This window comes from Thunnus thynnus, chromosome 7 (assembly GCF_963924715.1).
Source record: "Thunnus thynnus chromosome 7, fThuThy2.1, whole genome shotgun sequence".
NCBI lineage: Eukaryota > Metazoa > Chordata > Actinopteri > Scombriformes > Scombridae > Thunnus > Thunnus thynnus.
In genome coordinates, this window is record NC_089523.1 from 22,558,484 (window position 1) to 22,575,913 (window position 17,430).

The following is a 17,430-nucleotide window of genomic DNA, read 5'->3' on the forward strand; positions in this document are numbered from 1 at the left end:
TGCAGGTCCAAATGTCATGCACCTCGCTGTTGACCCTAACACCTAACATGCAGATAAGGCGGAGTCTGTGTCCTCAGGTCACATACTGCGCATGATCTTAAGTCCCAGACACAGCCTATGGGCTTTACTTTGCTGATAGCTCTTCCAAATGCACCTCCACGATATGCCATAACATGCAGCATGAAATCCTCTTTACGGATTGAGACAACTCAAACCACACAGCACATTCCTCTCACATTACTACTACTTGTAGATGTTTCCAGATCATGCAGCAGAGAAAACACCATCTGTTTCTGAACAACAGGACTTAGGATTGATTGAGTATTGACTTAACTGCTTTGATCTCTGGCTCTCATCTCTTTATGGCAGAAAAGTCCTCATACTCATAAAATGAAAACTACTCCCTCTGATTGTGCATTGACCCAGGCTTTTGCTGTGCAGTATGCTCACTCACTCCTACATCACATGTGTATGCACGCCCTCTTACATGCCACCGATAGATCGAGTTCAAACCATGTGCTCATCTTTTTTATCTGCACTGATGTATGCTCTCTCTATGACACTTGAACTCAAATCTCTTTCAGCAATCTCTCTCTCTCTCTCTCTCTCTCTGTTTCTCTCTCTGCTGATCCTCTCTCGGCACTCCTCATTTCCTGTTGACCTGGGTGCCCAATCTAACAAGCCCCATGTCATTACTTGATCAACCCCTCTAAGAGGCATAAGTTGGATTTGGGACTGAGAGTGCGGCAGATCTCGCTCTTCCACCCCCTCCCCATCAGTCTGTACCATTCCTTACCTACCTCACACTCATGCTTACTCTCTCTCTGCCATCTTTCCTTCTGCACCAAACAAAAAAAACCCCAAAAAACAGAATGGAGAACCTGCCCCCAGCCCATGCTTGTCCTTGGGTTCATGGGTAAGGGTTTTCACTCATACATTTTTCCACCTACTTCCCCAACTCAATCCCTGCCTCACCTGCAAACCGTGACATCCCGAGGAGTCGCGGTTTCTGGAGTCAAGCCATTTTTCCTTGAACATGTCACTTCCCTGAATCACAGTCATAAGCCGTAGAAAAGCTTTAAAGGAAAAAAAATCAACCCAATTTGTAAGTATGCTCATAGGATTATGTTTCATAAATGATTACCATCTAAAACAGCTTGGCATACTGTAGGTGTCAAGCTAGGTGATAATCCCACTCAACCTTAAAGATTTACATTCTCCTTGCACACTCATTGATTAAATCAGCAGAAAAAGCTCTCTAGGAATAGCAGATGAAAATGAAAAGCAGGTGGTAGTTTATCTTCACTGTAATCATATGGAAAAATGAACAGCTGTTTTACATTGTAATACTTTCCTGAATATGTTCATTATTACGACAAAGAGACTTGCATATTTTACCATTTTTTAAAGATGGGTTGAATTTATCCTTTAAATCTTTGCAGTATGTGAGTTGTGTTAGATTTAGCCTTCATCCTTTTGCATTCATTCATCTTTTTTATTGTGCAATATATATATAGACCGAGAGTATGCTCTGCCCTGAAGTCAGTGTATCCAGGCTGGTTAGTCTAGCGTGATCTGAAGGATTTTTTGACCATCTGTCTGAACCAAAGGCCTGGTAACAAATCACTATTTAGAGGTCATAGTAGGGCTGAATAGTCAATTGACAGAGGATAAATCGCCAACAGTTTTGATCATCTATTAATCATTTCAAGAAATACTTTGATTTTTTTAGAAATTTTAGAATATATGCTTATTTGCTTTCTTGCTTATTTGTTACCAAGAGCCTGGCTAGCTGTTTTCCCCTGTTTCTATGCCTAATCTAAGCTAATCAGCTCTTGCCTGTACCTTCACATTTACTGTACAAACATGAGAGTGGTATCAATCTTCTCGTCTAACTCTTCACAAGCAGAAAGTGTTTTTACCAAAATGTCAAGCTATTCCTTTGACCTATTTATCAACCAAAAATGACAAACATTATTTTGATCCAGCCTCTCAAATTTGAGGATTTGCTGCTTCTCTCAGTTTGTATATTTTTTTTGTAAACCAAATATTTGTGACTTGGTCAGGCATCCCTTTGGGTGTAATCATTAGTTGCAGTCTTAATACAAAGCAACAGTTTAATATATAAACTGAGAGTGGCATGTGGATGCAATGAATGAATAATAAAATCAGATAAATTAATGGATAAGCAGATTTCCTTTGTGTAGTCCTGTTTTAGTTCTGTTTCCATATTGTGCCCATTAGATTGCAGAAATGTATTAGAAATGTAGTTCTTAATCTTCATCCATTAGGCCTGTAAGAGGAAATTATTGTTAATGGGTAAATTACAGTAATTACTGCATCCATTTTCCTCTGACATGAAATAGACATTGACTATGTGTATGGATTTTTATATAAATCACAAAAAATGAATCCACTGTAGCTTTGACAATATATAGCGCCATGTGAGGTAGCAAACTATACCATGTGCTCTATATAGAAATGCTGCTGATTTACATTAATTACATGTCATGTGTCAAGGCTTTGACAAATGCTGCTCATTGACCTTGCAGTGATGGCAGCATAATATGAGTAATGCTCCTGTCTTGATATGAAGCAGCTAACCACTGCAGTGTCAGATCCCCTCCAGCTCTGCCGCTGGAATCTGATCGCCGTACAGGCTTGAACTCGCTCCAAACTCAGCTCAAAGTCAGCTGATGTTCTGCTAATCTGTCACAATTGGGTTTGGTTCTCCACAGCTGGTTTTCGAGCCCAGGGATTAAATAATCGGAGAGGAATCTGCAACTGTTTTATTTGGCACCCGCATTTATTTTGATCTCCGAGGCCCGGTTGATAGGTTAAAAATATGGCATTTAGCTATGATCTGTAAATAAATACCATTTTTTCTTACTTTCCATTGGGTAAATTTAGTGTATAAGCAGAGTTTTTACTTTGTGATCATGTTTAGCCACAGCAAGTAACATTTTCAGACTTTTTCATTCAGTTACACTTGTTTTAATTACTAAAATCTAAAGTTAGTGGCAAATATAGTGTAGTCTACTGTTTGATTGTGGTTTGTGTGCACCTACTGTACCTACATGAACTCACTCCTAGTGGTGCAGTAATGTAGCAGATGGTCCAGACTAGTGTAACAAAACAATAAACCCAGTCCATGCTTCACTCCTCCAAACTTTGAGATGAAGGCAGCTGTTTAGACACAATGATTGTTCAGGATTTTCCGCTCTCTTGCATTAATATGTTGCTCGCTGGCATCATGTGAACCTTGACCTTTCATCTGGGATGATTTGGATGAGTCCCTGGGTCGCATTACTTCTCTGAGTGTGACAGACAGGCGTGCATAAACGCATATAAGACATCACCCGCCCGAACAACAATTTAGAAGGGCGATTCCACAAAACAGACGCACAACCACTGTCATTTCCTTACCTCCCCACGAAAGCAAAAACACATCAGATGAAGACATGCTGGGATGTGACGTCTAAGATTGGATTTCAGAGGATTTGTTGTGATAAGTCCCTCATAAAGCTTGTTTATTTTTCTACAGCCTATGTTTGCAACAACACAGCATTTTAAAGCCAGATGTGGCAAGAGGAACAGATTGTGTTTGAACAGCAATACCCAGTTGTGAAAGCACTGTGATGGATGCTCACACTTCTCATACTGCTGGGTCATGACCTTAGTGTGAGAAAATATTAAAACAAAAACTGCTGACAAATGTTGTTATGTTGCAAGACAGCAGAATCATCTGCAGAACTCTGCTGTAGGATTGCACCAACAAAAAAACTGTATACAGTAGGTATTGGAAACGGGCCAAAAGTGGATTAAATTCTGGAGAGCGGCTGGGAATCAGTAACTAATGCTTCAACACTATCATGATATGACCACAGTAATGGTATCATGATATAAACAACTCTGCGATACATGATATCTGTTTACATGAAGAGGAAAACACCACTGAAATTAGAAAATACATTTTCATCAAGCAAGATTCACTACATGTATGCATTGCATTTTGAAATACTGCCAATGTCACTAAATTTTACAAAGTGTTTTAAGTGTCTTAAGCTTTTTTTTAAATAAGCATGGAAATCCAAGTGCAAAAAGCCATAAATACAGTTCAATCTCTGGTGTGAAATAATGTTAATTTGCCTGCCACCTGTACATGATCTATGAGAGATTTTTTAAGATGAATTATCAAAATGTATGTGTTCATTATTGTATTATTGTCTGTAGGGTAAATTTGTGTTTGCTACTTTGTTGATATATATTTAGCTCCCTGTGAAATATATTGTGGTACAACAGTTTAATGTATACCTGTATAGTTTTCTTAGCTTGTGCTTCCAAACCCATATGCACAGATCACATAAATATATGATTGTAAAGTGTGTATAACTGTGTGGTTGTTTTGCAGATGAGAGACAAGGCACCCTCAGGCTGAGCAACCTCACTAAAAGCATGTCAGGGAAGTACATGTGCCGAGCCAGCAACACAGCCGGCTCTGACAGCTGCTCCATTAACCTGGAGGTTATCACCTGTGCGTGCACAGTAAAAACTCTATTTTTACTCCACCACACACCAGAGTATTCAAGAGTGTTTTTAAATTACACTGCTGTGACTCTCGTTACGTGTGAATACATTGTGCGCTCCTTTTTTCCAGCTTCCAATGCAGGCATGATTGCAGCAGCCACAGTGGGGTCAATAGTGGGACTGGTCGCTATGGTGCTCTTCCTCATATTCATACTGAAAAGGAGACGAGACACCGAGGAGGAGATAGCCAATGAGATCAAGTGAGAGTTTCACTTTATAGTATGTGTGATGAGAATTTAAAAAGAGCATTACTCATCCGAGTAAATGTCTTATGTCTAAATGTCTGTTATTTATTTGTAATAAGTATAATAAGGGAAGAGTCTCATAAAAATCTGCAATCTACAGTAAAAGTTCTTTAGTGTTAAAACCCAGTGTCTATGTACATAGAGTGTAAAACATTGAAGTAACGTCATTAAAGGTGTCAAGTGAAAAACGTGTATTATTGTTTTATAGGTACCTTGTGGACTTTTCTTCTAAACATTTGCATCCAAACTCTGTACTTTATCACCAAAATACATTGTTTGTGTCATTGAGGTCTAGAAAATGTGTTGAATGCATTTCTTTTCTTCATGAAAAATTTCTCTGTTTCTTTCATTTCATAAGCTGAGAAAAACAGCCGCTTTCACATCTTTGTGACAATGCATTTTTTAAATAATCTAAAGGGTTTTAAAATGATTTATTTACCTAAAGAAGTTTTATTGTAATTTTATTTCCTCAACCCTTTAGTTCAACTGAAAAATAAAAAATCCTCATATTTGGAGCTACATGGTTTTTCCTGGACAACAACAGTTTTCTTCCCAAGTTATTCCATTTTCTTGAGAGAGAGGGATGACATGCAACAAAGGATGTTGTGGTCAACCTTTTGTCCACTGGTGTACCCCTTTATGAATATTTTAGACCTACATTATTTACATCCATGTTTCCCTACCCTCACAGTCTTTTTCTTTTCCCCTTTTTGTTGACGCATCCCTTCATTTTTTGACCTGTTACTACCACCAACCGTTGATTAGTTGATTAGTGTGACACAAAACAACATCATAAAGCTCACATTCCATTTTAATATCACGGCCAGACTTTCATTTTTGAGCCTCGCCTGCTGCTTCTCATCCTCATGCTCCCTTTCTGCATCTTGTTTCACTTGTTATCTTCCGCTTTGTGTTTTATGGCTTGCATGCGCTACCGTACATGTTTGCATTACCGTCCTCTGCAGTCGGCAGGAATGTGTATCATGTCACCTGCATGCTCTCAGGGTTACATGTATGTTCTTTCACATATGATAGTAAAGAATAAGATACAATCAAAACAGGGACAAGCTCATCATAACATTGTTCCATAGCAAATTCCACAGGGTACCTTTAAGTAAGCAAGTATATTCAAACTCAAGTTTTTTTAAGTTTTTCATTTCATTTTTTATGATTTTCATTAATTACAGTGAGTGTTCTGTGTTCTCTGCTTCTCTCTCACTCTCTTCTCTCTCTGTCTATGTCACAGGGAAGATGCTCAGGCACCAAAGCGAGTGTCGTGGGCAAAGAGTAACACCGGCTCAGACATTGTGTCCAAGAATGGCACGCTGTCCTCCATAGCCACCAGCCCTCGGCCGAGAGACCCCCACCAGCCCAACTTCCACTACCCATACTCCCCCACATCCGCCTCAGACACAGGCTCAGTGATCAATGCCTACCAGCTGCGACCTGGAGAGGCAAACACCTTACAGGGACTGCCGGGGTACAACATCGGAGCAACCCCTTCACGTAAACACAAGAGGCCTCCCAGTACGAACGGGGGCCCTCCACAGGTTCTCCGGAGCCCAGTGGTTGCCATCCCTAACAGGACTGAGGGGGCTCAGCCTCAGGTGCCACCTCCACTCACTGTGTCCCCACAAATCAGCTCTTCCACTCTGACACGCATGGGAGCTGTTGCCGTCATGGTGCCTGCTCAAAGCCAAGCTGGCTCACTGGTGTAGCCAGCAGAAGCATCTCTGATGGGAAATAAAGGACAGTGGTTGAGGATGGAGAGAAAGTATGCCTTGTAATGGAAAGCACTTTCTCCATGAAACCTGAAAAGGTGTAAGAGAAGAAAATGTCTCATAGCTGGTTTGTGCTTCATTTGCACAAACGCTCCCTTCCCTCTTCTGTTCATTCATTCAACTGACTCAGTACAGTGTTCTTCATTCCAGTTTCTTTTTTTATGCTGCGTTGTGGCTCACCACAGAAAAATATATTTTTATTTACACGCTTGTAAAGAGATCTTTAAAACGGTATCCAATAGTGTTATGATTATTACACTGTATACATGAAATACCAGTTATCATAAGAGAGTTGTGTTCATTTAATGCCATCAGTCTGAGTACTGTAAACCAGTGGTTCTCAAACTTTTTCATGTCAAGGGTCCCCATTTGATGAGATTTTTGCTTTTAGATGTGTCATTACAGAAAGCGTATGAAATCCATGACCAGAATAGTTAAACATTCTGTCATTGTGTTAATTATGGATGGAATTATAGTGGAAATAAATTATTCCTCTTTTTGCTGGGCACCACCTGGAACCCCTCAAGGACTCTTGTAAACCACAAAAAAACAGTTCAATTTGCTAAGAGTTTTGCAGTTTTTGCAAAATGTTACATTTTGAATACATTTGTATTATATATTAATAAACAAAACCTGAACACGTTTCCATAAATTTCATTTCTATCTCACTGTACCCAGCTGTTTGTGGAGCACTTTTCAGTTCACTTCTCTCAGGCTAACTGCACTAGTTCAGAGCTAAACCCAGCAAAATCACAATTCAGGTATTTCAACAAAAACAAAATCATTTGTTATATTTCAAAGACTCACTTGCTTTGTCCCTTATTTACTTGTGCTCACCTGACAGTCGTTTATTTCAGCAAACACTGTCAGTGTGGTGTCATGACGCTATTGTCTACTGAGAGAACATACTGTATGAATTTATTGCCTGTTATGGTAGATGGAATGTAACCAAAATAGTGAGTATAACATTGTTGAAATTGATGGTTTCTGACTATTTTAAGGTGCTTGATATAACTTGATATAATTACTGTAAACATATGAGGCCATGGTTGAGATGTAATCTACCAGTCTTACTGCTGATGGTCTTGTGTGTTTCATGGTAATTATAAAGTCTTGAAATAATGTGGCAGTCATTTATTGATGTTGAAAGGCTACATGTAGCACTTTTAATGCAGTTTTGATTGTTCTTTTTTTCAATAAAGTGTCCTGCAGTGTTTGATTTTAGCATGATTTACTTAAAATCACTTCACTTAGAAGCACATTACTACTAATGCAAACAATTCATACAAGTGGCAGAAATCTTAAAAAATATTTTTCAGACAATCCTTTGATAAAAGCTGAGATCATTTTATTTGGAGTGTGAACAGCAAGTACAGTTGGCAAAGTGACACATAATCCACAGTACACATCCCATATAGCCATTTTTTTACATACTACAGAACACACAGGGTAAAATACAGTAACCATGAACATACAGTAAATGAGATCTGGAAGGCCACTTGAGGATAGAGATGTTTTAACTGCCTGTGTTATAGATGTGTAACATACACATTACCACAACAGAATAACCACAGCGTTTAATACTAAAGTTAGTGTCTATTTTTTCTTTTTTAAATAAAAGAGGAAACAATTAGAATCTCAAATTAAGTGAAAAAGTTCTAATGAGCAGCCTTTATAGAAAAACAAGAGTAAGTCCAGTCATGCTGGCGGCCCCACAAGAAACAAAATGGTTGGATAAAAAAAAAGTGAGAGAAAACCTAAATGTTCTTTTACGCCACGTAGTTACCTAAATCAAAACAGGTTCACCCTCTGTGCGGTGGCCATTATACTGTATAACAGCTCAGACTAAGCTGCTCAGGCTCAGCCTTCAGTTGCATTCTGTACTTTCATACATAAGTAAGTTGTCAACTGAAGTTGTGCTTGCAGCTGTGCTTTGGGCCAAATGCTAATGTTGACATGCCTGTAGCTAGAATATTAGCATGCTATATTAGCATTATTCTCAAAGTATAGCTGGAAATTGGGTCATTACTATAAGTGGTATGCTATCATTAACTCAAGTGTTGTATGAATGAACCTGCAGGTGGCTCTACATAAAAAGTCAGGGGATGGCCGTGTCTTTAGGACTCATCCTCAATGAACCATGAAAGTGCAAAATGTTCTTGGAAATCCATCCGATAGTTACTGAGATATTTCACTCAACCAATGATCAACCGCAAACTGACACATTGATATTGCCATATTTAGAGCATTATTATAGTTAAAAATCTAAGTTTTGTTGACTGGCTCATCCCAAATCCTCAAATGACCTTTGCCACCTTTGGAACAGCTATGATGCAGAGGGCAACAGAGGAAACCAGTCACACTGTAACAAACCAGAAGTTAAGACCATCACAATATGGTCATCACTGAAGTCACTTAAAGTCACTTAAAGGTCCAGGAAAGAGATTTATCATGACTCTGTCAGCAGATTTCGGGAGATGATCATCCTCATCACCTCATTTGTTCCTTTAAAGGAAACAAAAAAGCAAAACAGAGAGTCAACCAAACTGTAATTGTTACAAAACTTAACACAGTTCTCTTAAATGTAAGGAAATGAATTATAATGAAATGATGACTGATGCCCTGTTAAAAAAAAACTCACCTTCCAGGATCTGATGTACTCGGATGTCACGGACAAACTGCTGCACTGCGTAGTCTTTGAGGTAACCGTACCCGCCGTGCATCTGAAGAGCCTGGTTGCATATCTGTTGAGGTAGAACAGTTAATAATAATATTATTAATAGTATGGAAAAAACCTGAGACACAAGTGAAACAAATACAAACATCTGACAGTTTTCTTTTCAGTGAAAATATAATTACTCTCATGTTAACACTCAGTATTACTCACATTAAAGCACTCATCGGTGGCAAAGAGCTTGGCCATGGAGCAGAGGGAAACGGCATCAGACCGGTTCTCCTGAAGCGCCGTCGCAGCTTCACGCACCAGAAGGCGAGACGCAACCAACTTGGTGGCCATTTCTGCCAGTTTGAACTGAAGAAACTACACACATAACAGACAGGGAGAGAGAAGTAAAGACGACTTTAAGATAACTTTTTGTCACTGGGAGAGTGTGTTAATATACTTTTAAAAAACTGAGTTACTTACCTGGTTGTTGGAGAGCGTCTCTCCAAACTGTTTGCGTACCAACAGGTGATCCCTTGCCAGCTGTACGCAGGCATGTGCCGCCCCGAGAGAACAGGATGCTGTCAGCAAAGTGTTTATATGAAAACAAATTAATATAAAAAAAGAATTGAATTCAATTCCTTACATGTCCAGGAAATCTGTATTTGGATTTAATCATTTTCCATCAGAGTAATTCCAATCATTTTCTCTAGCTAAGGGTATAATAAACATATTTGAGCTATCAAAGAGCTGTGAAATAGAGGGGTGACTAATCGGATAGTGTTTTCCTCCTCACCAATATTAATCCTGCCTCCATTCAGGCCTTTCATGGCGATGGTGAAGCCTTGTCCTTCCTCACCAAGCCGGTTGGTCACTGGCACGGCACAATCCTCAAATATCACTGCCCTGGTTGGCTGAGAGTTCCAACCCACCTGGAGAGCAGATTGAGGAAGAGCTGTGTGACTTAATTGTGCCATCTAGTGGTAACCTGAAAACATTAGCTACAGGGCAACATAATTACATCAAAAAATGTTTTCAAACACCAACAAACCCTACCTTCTTTTCTTTTTTGCCAAAACTGAGGCCTGGAGTTCCCTTCTCTACCACCAAACATGAGATACCTTTGGCTCCTTTGCCTCCAGTTCGGCACATCACAACATATACGTCTGTGTCTCCTCCTCCACTGATGAAGGCCTGAAAGTCATAGAGAGATGAGAAATGTTTCTGGCTCACTGTATATATAGTAAGCTTCAAACCACATGTGAGCAATGACAGTTTTGAAATTACCTTAGAACCATTTAAGATGTAATGGTCACCTTTCCGCTGTGCAGTTGTAAGAAGGGAAGCAGCATCACTGCCGCTGCCTAGAACCAAAGATTACACTTTCGGGTTAGTGTGTTGTTGATCTTTACCTACAGGCAGCCACCTTTGAGCACTATTATGACAGTGATATAATGTCATTACTGGAGGGACATTTTGGAGCGTATGTTTCCTTTAAGTTTATAAATGACTCGCCTGGTTCAGTGAGACAGTAAGAAGCAAACTTTTCCATTGCACAGAGGTCAGGGCAGAACTTCTCCCTCTGCTCAGCATTGCCAAAGGTGTCTATCATCCAGGCACACATGCTGCAAAGTAAAGAACACAGAAAATATACCTGAAAACAACCATCATACTACACTATATGGTCATAATACAATTTATTTATGTTTCACCTTTTTTTGTTTTTGTTTACACAATGCTTGTACTTATAGTTTCAGATGTAACTACATGTGTTCTGGCAACTGTCCTTCACAAAACTGACAATTGGTCTGACAAATTTGGACCATCCTGTGAAATATAATTTTCAACAACAACCAGCCTGAAGTCAACTTTTACCTATAAAATTCTCTCACTTAAAAAAACAACCTTAATCTGCAGACTAATGTCATTAAAGTGACATAAGGGGCTCATACTTGTGGATACTGATGTAAGCTGTGGTGCTGACGCATCCTGTGGACAAGGCCTCAAATATGACTGACGTGTCCAGTCGAGAAAGTCCTGATCCTCCAACATCCGGCTGAACGTAAATCCCACCAAACCCCAACTGGGCTGCCTTTCGCATCGTCTCAACAGGAAACATTTCCTGAAAAAACAAACATACATACAATATATACACCAATAAATGATGATGGTGATGATGATACACTATAACTTAAATACACTAGGGATTATCTCTTGTGGAGTCTGAAAAATTCTAATATCAGCATGATTCAACAGTATTTGTGACATATAACACAGTAAAGGATGAGATAGGTGCACCAGTCATTTCAGAATGATCCTAACAATGGTTCAGTTTTAGGATGTGTGTTTCCATTTATCTCCTTTGGGAAACTGGATCTTCTGGAGATGCTCCTATGCACACTGCATTTACAGTGGTTCCCTCTGGCCAAAGATTATGAAGCCTGAGTCTGCTGCACTGACATTTTCACACCAATAATTAAAAGGACAGGTTCACAATTTTTAAAGTCTGTCTTTAATCAATAGTCAGGTGCCCAAATGAACAGTAAAATAGGCTTTTCTTGCAATAATCATTCCTCCTGTTCATACTGGCCATTAGAAGATGCCTTCATAACGCATTTACAATGTAAGTGATGGGGGGCAAATCCACAGTCCTTCTGTTTCATTCTGCACAAAATGACTGTGTGGACACACTCTGGATTTCGGCCCCCATCACCTACAGTGAGAGTGCATTTGAAGGGGATCTTTAACAGCCAGTATGAGTAGGAGGGATGATTACAGTGAGGAAAACAACTTCTTTCTGTGTTCACAGGGGCACCTGACTGTTGTTTTAAGGCAGATTTGAACAATTGTGAACCTATCCTTTAATGCCTGGCTCCAACATACCTTCTGGTCCCACTCCGCCATGTGTGGAGCCATTTCATTGGCTGCAAAGTCAAAGGCCACTTTCTGAAACTCCCTCTGTTCATCTGAGAGTCCATGACCAGCTGTCAACAAAGAGTAGTGTTAGAGAACATACAGTAAAATACAGGCAAAATGAAATGCAATCATGCTGGTGCTCTGACACTTCATTTTGCAGAATGTAGACATAAAGGTGTAACAAATGAAACTGTCACATTGCTTCTGAATATCTTTGGAAGACAATGGCCTTAATGTTACAGATGCAGGTGCTTGCTTAAGATAAACAAGACACTCTTCTTCTTCTTCAACAGACACAGTGTGTAAATAAATTATCCATCTCAGGTTTAGATAAATGTCCTTCATACATCTTATCAGGACCTGCCTGAGGAGAGAGAGGGGCGGTGTTAAGAAGGGGTGTGTAGCCCTCTCTGCTTCATGACTGGACGACCAAAACTAACCAATGACAGTCAGGTAAAACTAATATTAAAGCACTAAATTAACCGCTAACTGTTTGAGTTTACTCTTCTTATTTTATAAACGGCCAAAAGATGCATGTTTGGGTGCTTGAGAGCTGTAAAAGTTAATGCTAAAACTGGTCCGTTAGCTTGCTATAAAGTTACAATCAGTTATGGACGCCGGTGCGGGGCCATTCAAGGGTTTCTTTCATAAAACACAACTGTCGTATGGAGCTGATGTTGCTCTTTTTTCGGGACTTACGGTCGATACATGAAGCTATTCCTCGTCTCTGAGAGCTCCTGTTAAATATTAAACGGTGGCTCCTGCAGATGCTGTGGCCGAGTCTGGGGATTCTTGATAGAGGTCCGACCGCCGCCATGTTTAACTGTTACGACAGAGTGGTTGAGTTATGTCAGACGGGGCGGCGCTGCTGCTGCTGGGAAATGTAGTTTTAACAACAGGGAGGCGGGAGGCGGAGTACTGTAAAGATACATCCATGGTAGAGATTAGTTTGTATGTACAGTCGACTGACCCCACACTTAAAGTGCATGTTGACGTCCGCCCATGTACGATTATTATCGTTATATTTGTTTGAGAAATAGCCGTTAAAGCCGTTACAAAACAAACGGAAGCAGCTAACCCTAACCCTAAATAAATTTGTTTACGTCACGTGATGTGGATTTTTCCGCGGATTTTGGTGGCTGCACGCTTACCTGACACACCACTGACCCAAAGGTACGATTATCAGTGTTTATAGGGGTTATCTACGGACTAAAGCTGCATTATAATCTGTGTAACTGCCAAACTCTATGAAGTTTGCTTGCATATGCTGCTCAGGTTTGTGTGGAGCTGTTAAAGTCCTTTTTAATCTCTGTCATGCCCCACTAATGTTACCTTCATGGGCTCATTTTAAGTTGTAAATGGATGGTTACAAATGTTTAAACCTATGAAAGTAAATTTTAGAGCATGCATTTCTATTTCTAACGTATTCACGTAGAAAACCACTGCAGTGAGCATAAGTTCATTTCAGTTATATTACCCACAATGCATTAAGCTGCCAGTTTATTAGAAGAGCACCTATAGCAATCATTTTAGAGGCCGTTGTTTGTTGTGCTGTTGAAACGTATCCAAATATGGACAAAACATCAGACACATAGGCATTGAAATCTGCAGCCTCCATGACAACTATACAGTTGAATCATCACCTCATTACAACAGTTTCAGTAAAAACTGAAAATGATATTTGATGTAGGAAGGATTTCTTGCAGGGCTGTAGTGTTTTAGGTGTAACTAATAAACCAGCAACTTAATGTACACAATCTCATATTTCTTTTACTGCAAAACCTACCATACTGATCATTTGTGTTGTGTGTAAAGTGTTGAATTTGTTTTCATCATCTATGGATTAGCTGTGGGCGATATTGATAAAATAATTACATTTTGTAATGTAACAGTAAAAAGTATAGATGTAAATGTACTGTGCAAAAGTTTTAGGCACTTTAGATGTTTTGATGCTTATGCAATACCATCAGGGAGGCGTCTGATTGGTCCCAAATGTATTCTGCAGCATGACAATAACCCCAAACATACAGCCAGACTCATTAAGAAGTATTTTCAGCAACAAGAAGAACAAGGAGTCCTGCAACAGATGGTACGGCCCCCACAGAGCCCTGATCTCTACATCATCGAGTCAGTCTGGGATTACATGAAGAGACAGCCTAAAATTTATTAATCTCTAAATAAGATCTCCAAGATTCTTGGAACGACCTCCCTGCCAAGTACCTTGAAAAACTTTGCAAGTGTACGGGGGAGAACTGATGCTGTTTTAAAGGCAAAGTGTGCTCACACCAACTGCTGATTTCATTTAGGTTTCTTCTGTTAAACGAACTTTGTTTGAAGTTAATTGATAAGTAAAAACTATTCATGGCAATATTTTTGAAAGCATCCTCACTTTACTTTTAGTGCCTAAAACTTTTGCACATTACTGTATATCATGATATATTAAGACATGCCTTTAAGACATACAAAATTCTACTGTTTCTCCCTCATTGAAAAGTTGTTTCAATTATGGATAATGCATCATGTTTGAAACGTGTCTCTTTACAGACAGTGAGAGATGCCTCCAAAGAAAAACGCCAGAGGGAGTAAAAGCACAGTAAATTCAGGTAAGTAAATTAAATCACAGAGTAAAACTTCTTTTACAAGTTTTTTGTTTGTTTGTTTTTTTTTAATGATGAGCATTGCTTCAACACACACAGCCAAAGATGACGACGGTGAAACAGTCTCTGCTGCTAAGGAAACAGTCAGCAGGAAGAGAAAAGCTGCAGCTTCTGTTGAGTCTGGAAATAAGAAAAGCAAAGAATCATCTAGTCCCCCACAGTACTGTCACTGGCTGATGAAGTCTGAGCCTGAGAGCCGCTTTGAGAATGGGATCGATATGAAGGTACAGAGTCCCATCAGCACAGTCTGTTGTTGTTAGAAAAAAAAAGGGAGGGGGGCTGCACATGTCTGATGCATTTGGTTCATCCTGCAGTTTGGGATCGAGGATCTGAAGGCTTTGCCTAATCAGACCAGCTGCTGGGACGGCGTCCGCAATTATCAGGTAGAGCCACAGAGCTGACTGCTATAATCACAATACTCTGAAAATGCTTTTTGTCAAATTATTCTCAACAGCCTTGTCCAAACTGTCTATCAGCGAGCAAAAGAAAAGCTTGAATACAAGTGTTTATTTTCTTTCTTCCTCCCCTCTGTGGGATAGTTCTTCTAAACTGTCTATCTTCTCCAGGCACGAAACTTCATGAGGCAGATGAAAGAAGGGCAGTTGGCTTTCTTTTATCACAGCAACTGCAAGGAACCAGGGGTAGCAGGAATCATGAAAGTGAGTCACTTTCTTTCCCTGCAGAGAATATTCTAGTGATTTTAAAAAATGTTATTCAGCTTTATATCCTTTTTTTTAGATTGTGAAGGAAGCATATGTGGACCACACCCAGTTTGACAAGAAAGACGCCCATTTTGATGCAACCAGCAAACCAGACAACCCCAAGTGGAGCATGGTGAAATAATTCAGAAATAACCACTAATGCAAACACATGAATATACTTATTGATTACAATTACTGATAATAATTAAGGATGAAGGTTGATCTTGTTTTTTTTCTCTCTCAGGTCGATGTCCATTATCAAAGAATGATGAATCGTTATATTCCTCTGTCTGAGCTGAAAAAGTACCACCTGCAGCATCGTGCTAAAGGAGGGCCTTTAAAGGACATGGCGCTCTTTACAAGGGCCCGGCTGTCTGTGCAGCCACTCACCAGTGGTAAGTAATAACTACGCTGTGCAATCCTATTTTGTTAACTATATTATGTTATTTAACACTCATTCTGTATTTTTTTTCTTTGCAGAGGAGTTTGACTTTGTCATGAGTTTGGAGGACAAAAAGCCACTGTGAGGATTTGGACCACATGATGCTTCATGATGGGGTGAAATTATGAAGCAACAATTTAGTGCACTGTCATACCATCACCCAATGATTATAGAAAATGTATTTAGTCCACATTACTGTATTTCTTTATACTTTTCTTGTTCATAAATACTATTGAATGTGTTTGTCAAATCATGGCTCAGATCCACTTTTTACCCACAGCATACCTCTGAAAGATAGTCAGCTTGCTTTTGTAGGACGTCAGCCACTGTTGATCAAATATTGACTGGAAATATTCTTTGGCCACAAGGAATAACAATCATGATGAGAATTAATGGCCGTCAAAAGATAACTATGCTAGACGTTTCCCATTCTTTTTTTGCACTGTGGACCATTTTTCCACTGACAATCTTGTTACAATCAGCTATAAATACTCTGTATTTCATTGTGGTCACTCACTTAAAAAAACTAACCTCTCAGTAACACATGTAGTGTCCTCACACAAGCATTTATATGCAGTGTGTAAACATTTTAATAAATGGTTTTTAACACACTGCAATATAGTTAAGGCAGATTTAAGAACATTTTAAGTGTTTAGAATTTGTCAACAATTGTTACTTTTCCTATGAAGACATTTTATATTATTACAACTGAGTTTTACAATATTGTCATTCATTATCTATTTATATACCACCACTTATGGGTACCCACAGGAAGAGTTACAGTTGTTGACAAGGACATTAATAAACACTTATATTGGCTTACAACTACACTAGTGAGTTTTAAAACACTTTATTAACGGTTTATATCCTGCTTATAAATGCTAAATAGGACCTAAAATGAAGTGTTACCCTTTAGTTAAATCAGAATATTGTTGGTGTGGTGACAGGAAGTGATGATGATTACAGCACAGAATGTGTAAAGTAAGTGCAAGGTAATTACTGCAAAAAACACCCTGTAGAATCTTATAAAGTTATGTAATAATTATTACAATTTTTTGACAAATCCTATAATTTCCTTGCTACCAAATGTTCTGAGGCACAGTACCAGCCCACTGGTTGGGAACCTCTGGTCTGTACTATTAAAGATGTTATCCATTAGATCCTAATTATTTTTAAATGACCTGACATACATTCCAGATTTGTGATGTTTATAATGTAATTGTTCAAAGTGTCATTAAAGTTTTGATCGAGTCAGTTTTCAAAGCTGTAATGTAGTGATTTTACTCAGTCTTGTTGCTTTTTATAAGTGCAGTTTGACTCGACCATCTGCATGCTGTAACATTTCTTACATTACGAGCTCATGTGTTTGATTCAGGATTAAGCAAATTCAAGAACCAACTCTTTGGCCTCTCCAGATACTGTACACATAGTATAATAAA

General features: G+C 39.1%; 3 protein-coding genes across 6 annotated transcripts in view; 2 read left to right on the forward strand and 1 right to left on the reverse strand.

Annotated features, from left to right (window-relative positions):
* esamb (endothelial cell adhesion molecule b) overlaps positions 1–7,829 on the forward strand; it is a 48,433-nt gene extending 40,604 nt beyond the window's left edge. For both annotated transcript variants that reach the window (XM_067594997.1, XM_067594996.1), the window contains 3 exons: positions 4,412–4,534; positions 4,658–4,787; positions 6,079–7,829. In XM_067594997.1, coding sequence (XP_067451098.1) covers positions 4,412–4,534; positions 4,658–4,787; positions 6,079–6,550 — 725 coding nt within the window. In that variant the 3' untranslated portion in view covers positions 6,551–7,829. The remainder of the gene's footprint in view (positions 1–4,411; positions 4,535–4,657; positions 4,788–6,078) is intronic.
* A 110-nt stretch (positions 7,830–7,939) lies between these two features.
* acad8 (acyl-CoA dehydrogenase family, member 8) lies at positions 7,940–13,060 on the reverse strand. Of its 2 annotated transcripts, none has more exons than XM_067594999.1 (11): positions 12,891–13,060; positions 12,159–12,259; positions 11,228–11,397; positions 10,787–10,900; positions 10,563–10,635; positions 10,332–10,469; positions 10,072–10,207; positions 9,759–9,856; positions 9,501–9,653; positions 9,255–9,357; positions 7,940–9,118 (listed from the first exon to the last, which is right to left on the reverse strand). In XM_067594999.1, exons 1-11 carry the CDS (start codon positions 13,006–13,008, stop codon positions 9,063–9,065), a joined length of 1,260 nt encoding a protein of 419 aa, XP_067451100.1. In that variant the 5' UTR covers positions 13,009–13,060; the 3' UTR covers positions 7,940–9,062. The 2 variants fall into 2 exon arrangements, with proteins under 2 accessions (XP_067451100.1, XP_067451099.1); XM_067594998.1 differs by having other exon boundaries at positions 10,563–10,639; positions 10,791–10,900; positions 12,891–13,059.
* Positions 12,623–17,265, forward strand: thyn1 (thymocyte nuclear protein 1). 2 transcript variants are annotated; one of them, XM_067595003.1, is made up of 8 exons: positions 12,623–12,644; positions 14,736–14,794; positions 14,888–15,072; positions 15,163–15,231; positions 15,415–15,507; positions 15,587–15,682; positions 15,794–15,944; positions 16,030–17,265. In XM_067595003.1, the coding sequence occupies exons 2-8, from the start codon at positions 14,746–14,748 to the stop codon at positions 16,074–16,076; spliced, it is 690 nt and encodes a 229-aa protein (XP_067451104.1). In that variant the 5' UTR covers positions 12,623–12,644; positions 14,736–14,745; the 3' UTR covers positions 16,077–17,265. The 2 variants fall into 2 exon arrangements, with proteins under 2 accessions (XP_067451104.1, XP_067451103.1); XM_067595002.1 differs by lacking the exon at positions 12,623–12,644 and adding an exon at positions 13,151–13,364.
* The last annotated feature ends 165 nt before the right edge of the window (positions 17,266–17,430 follow it).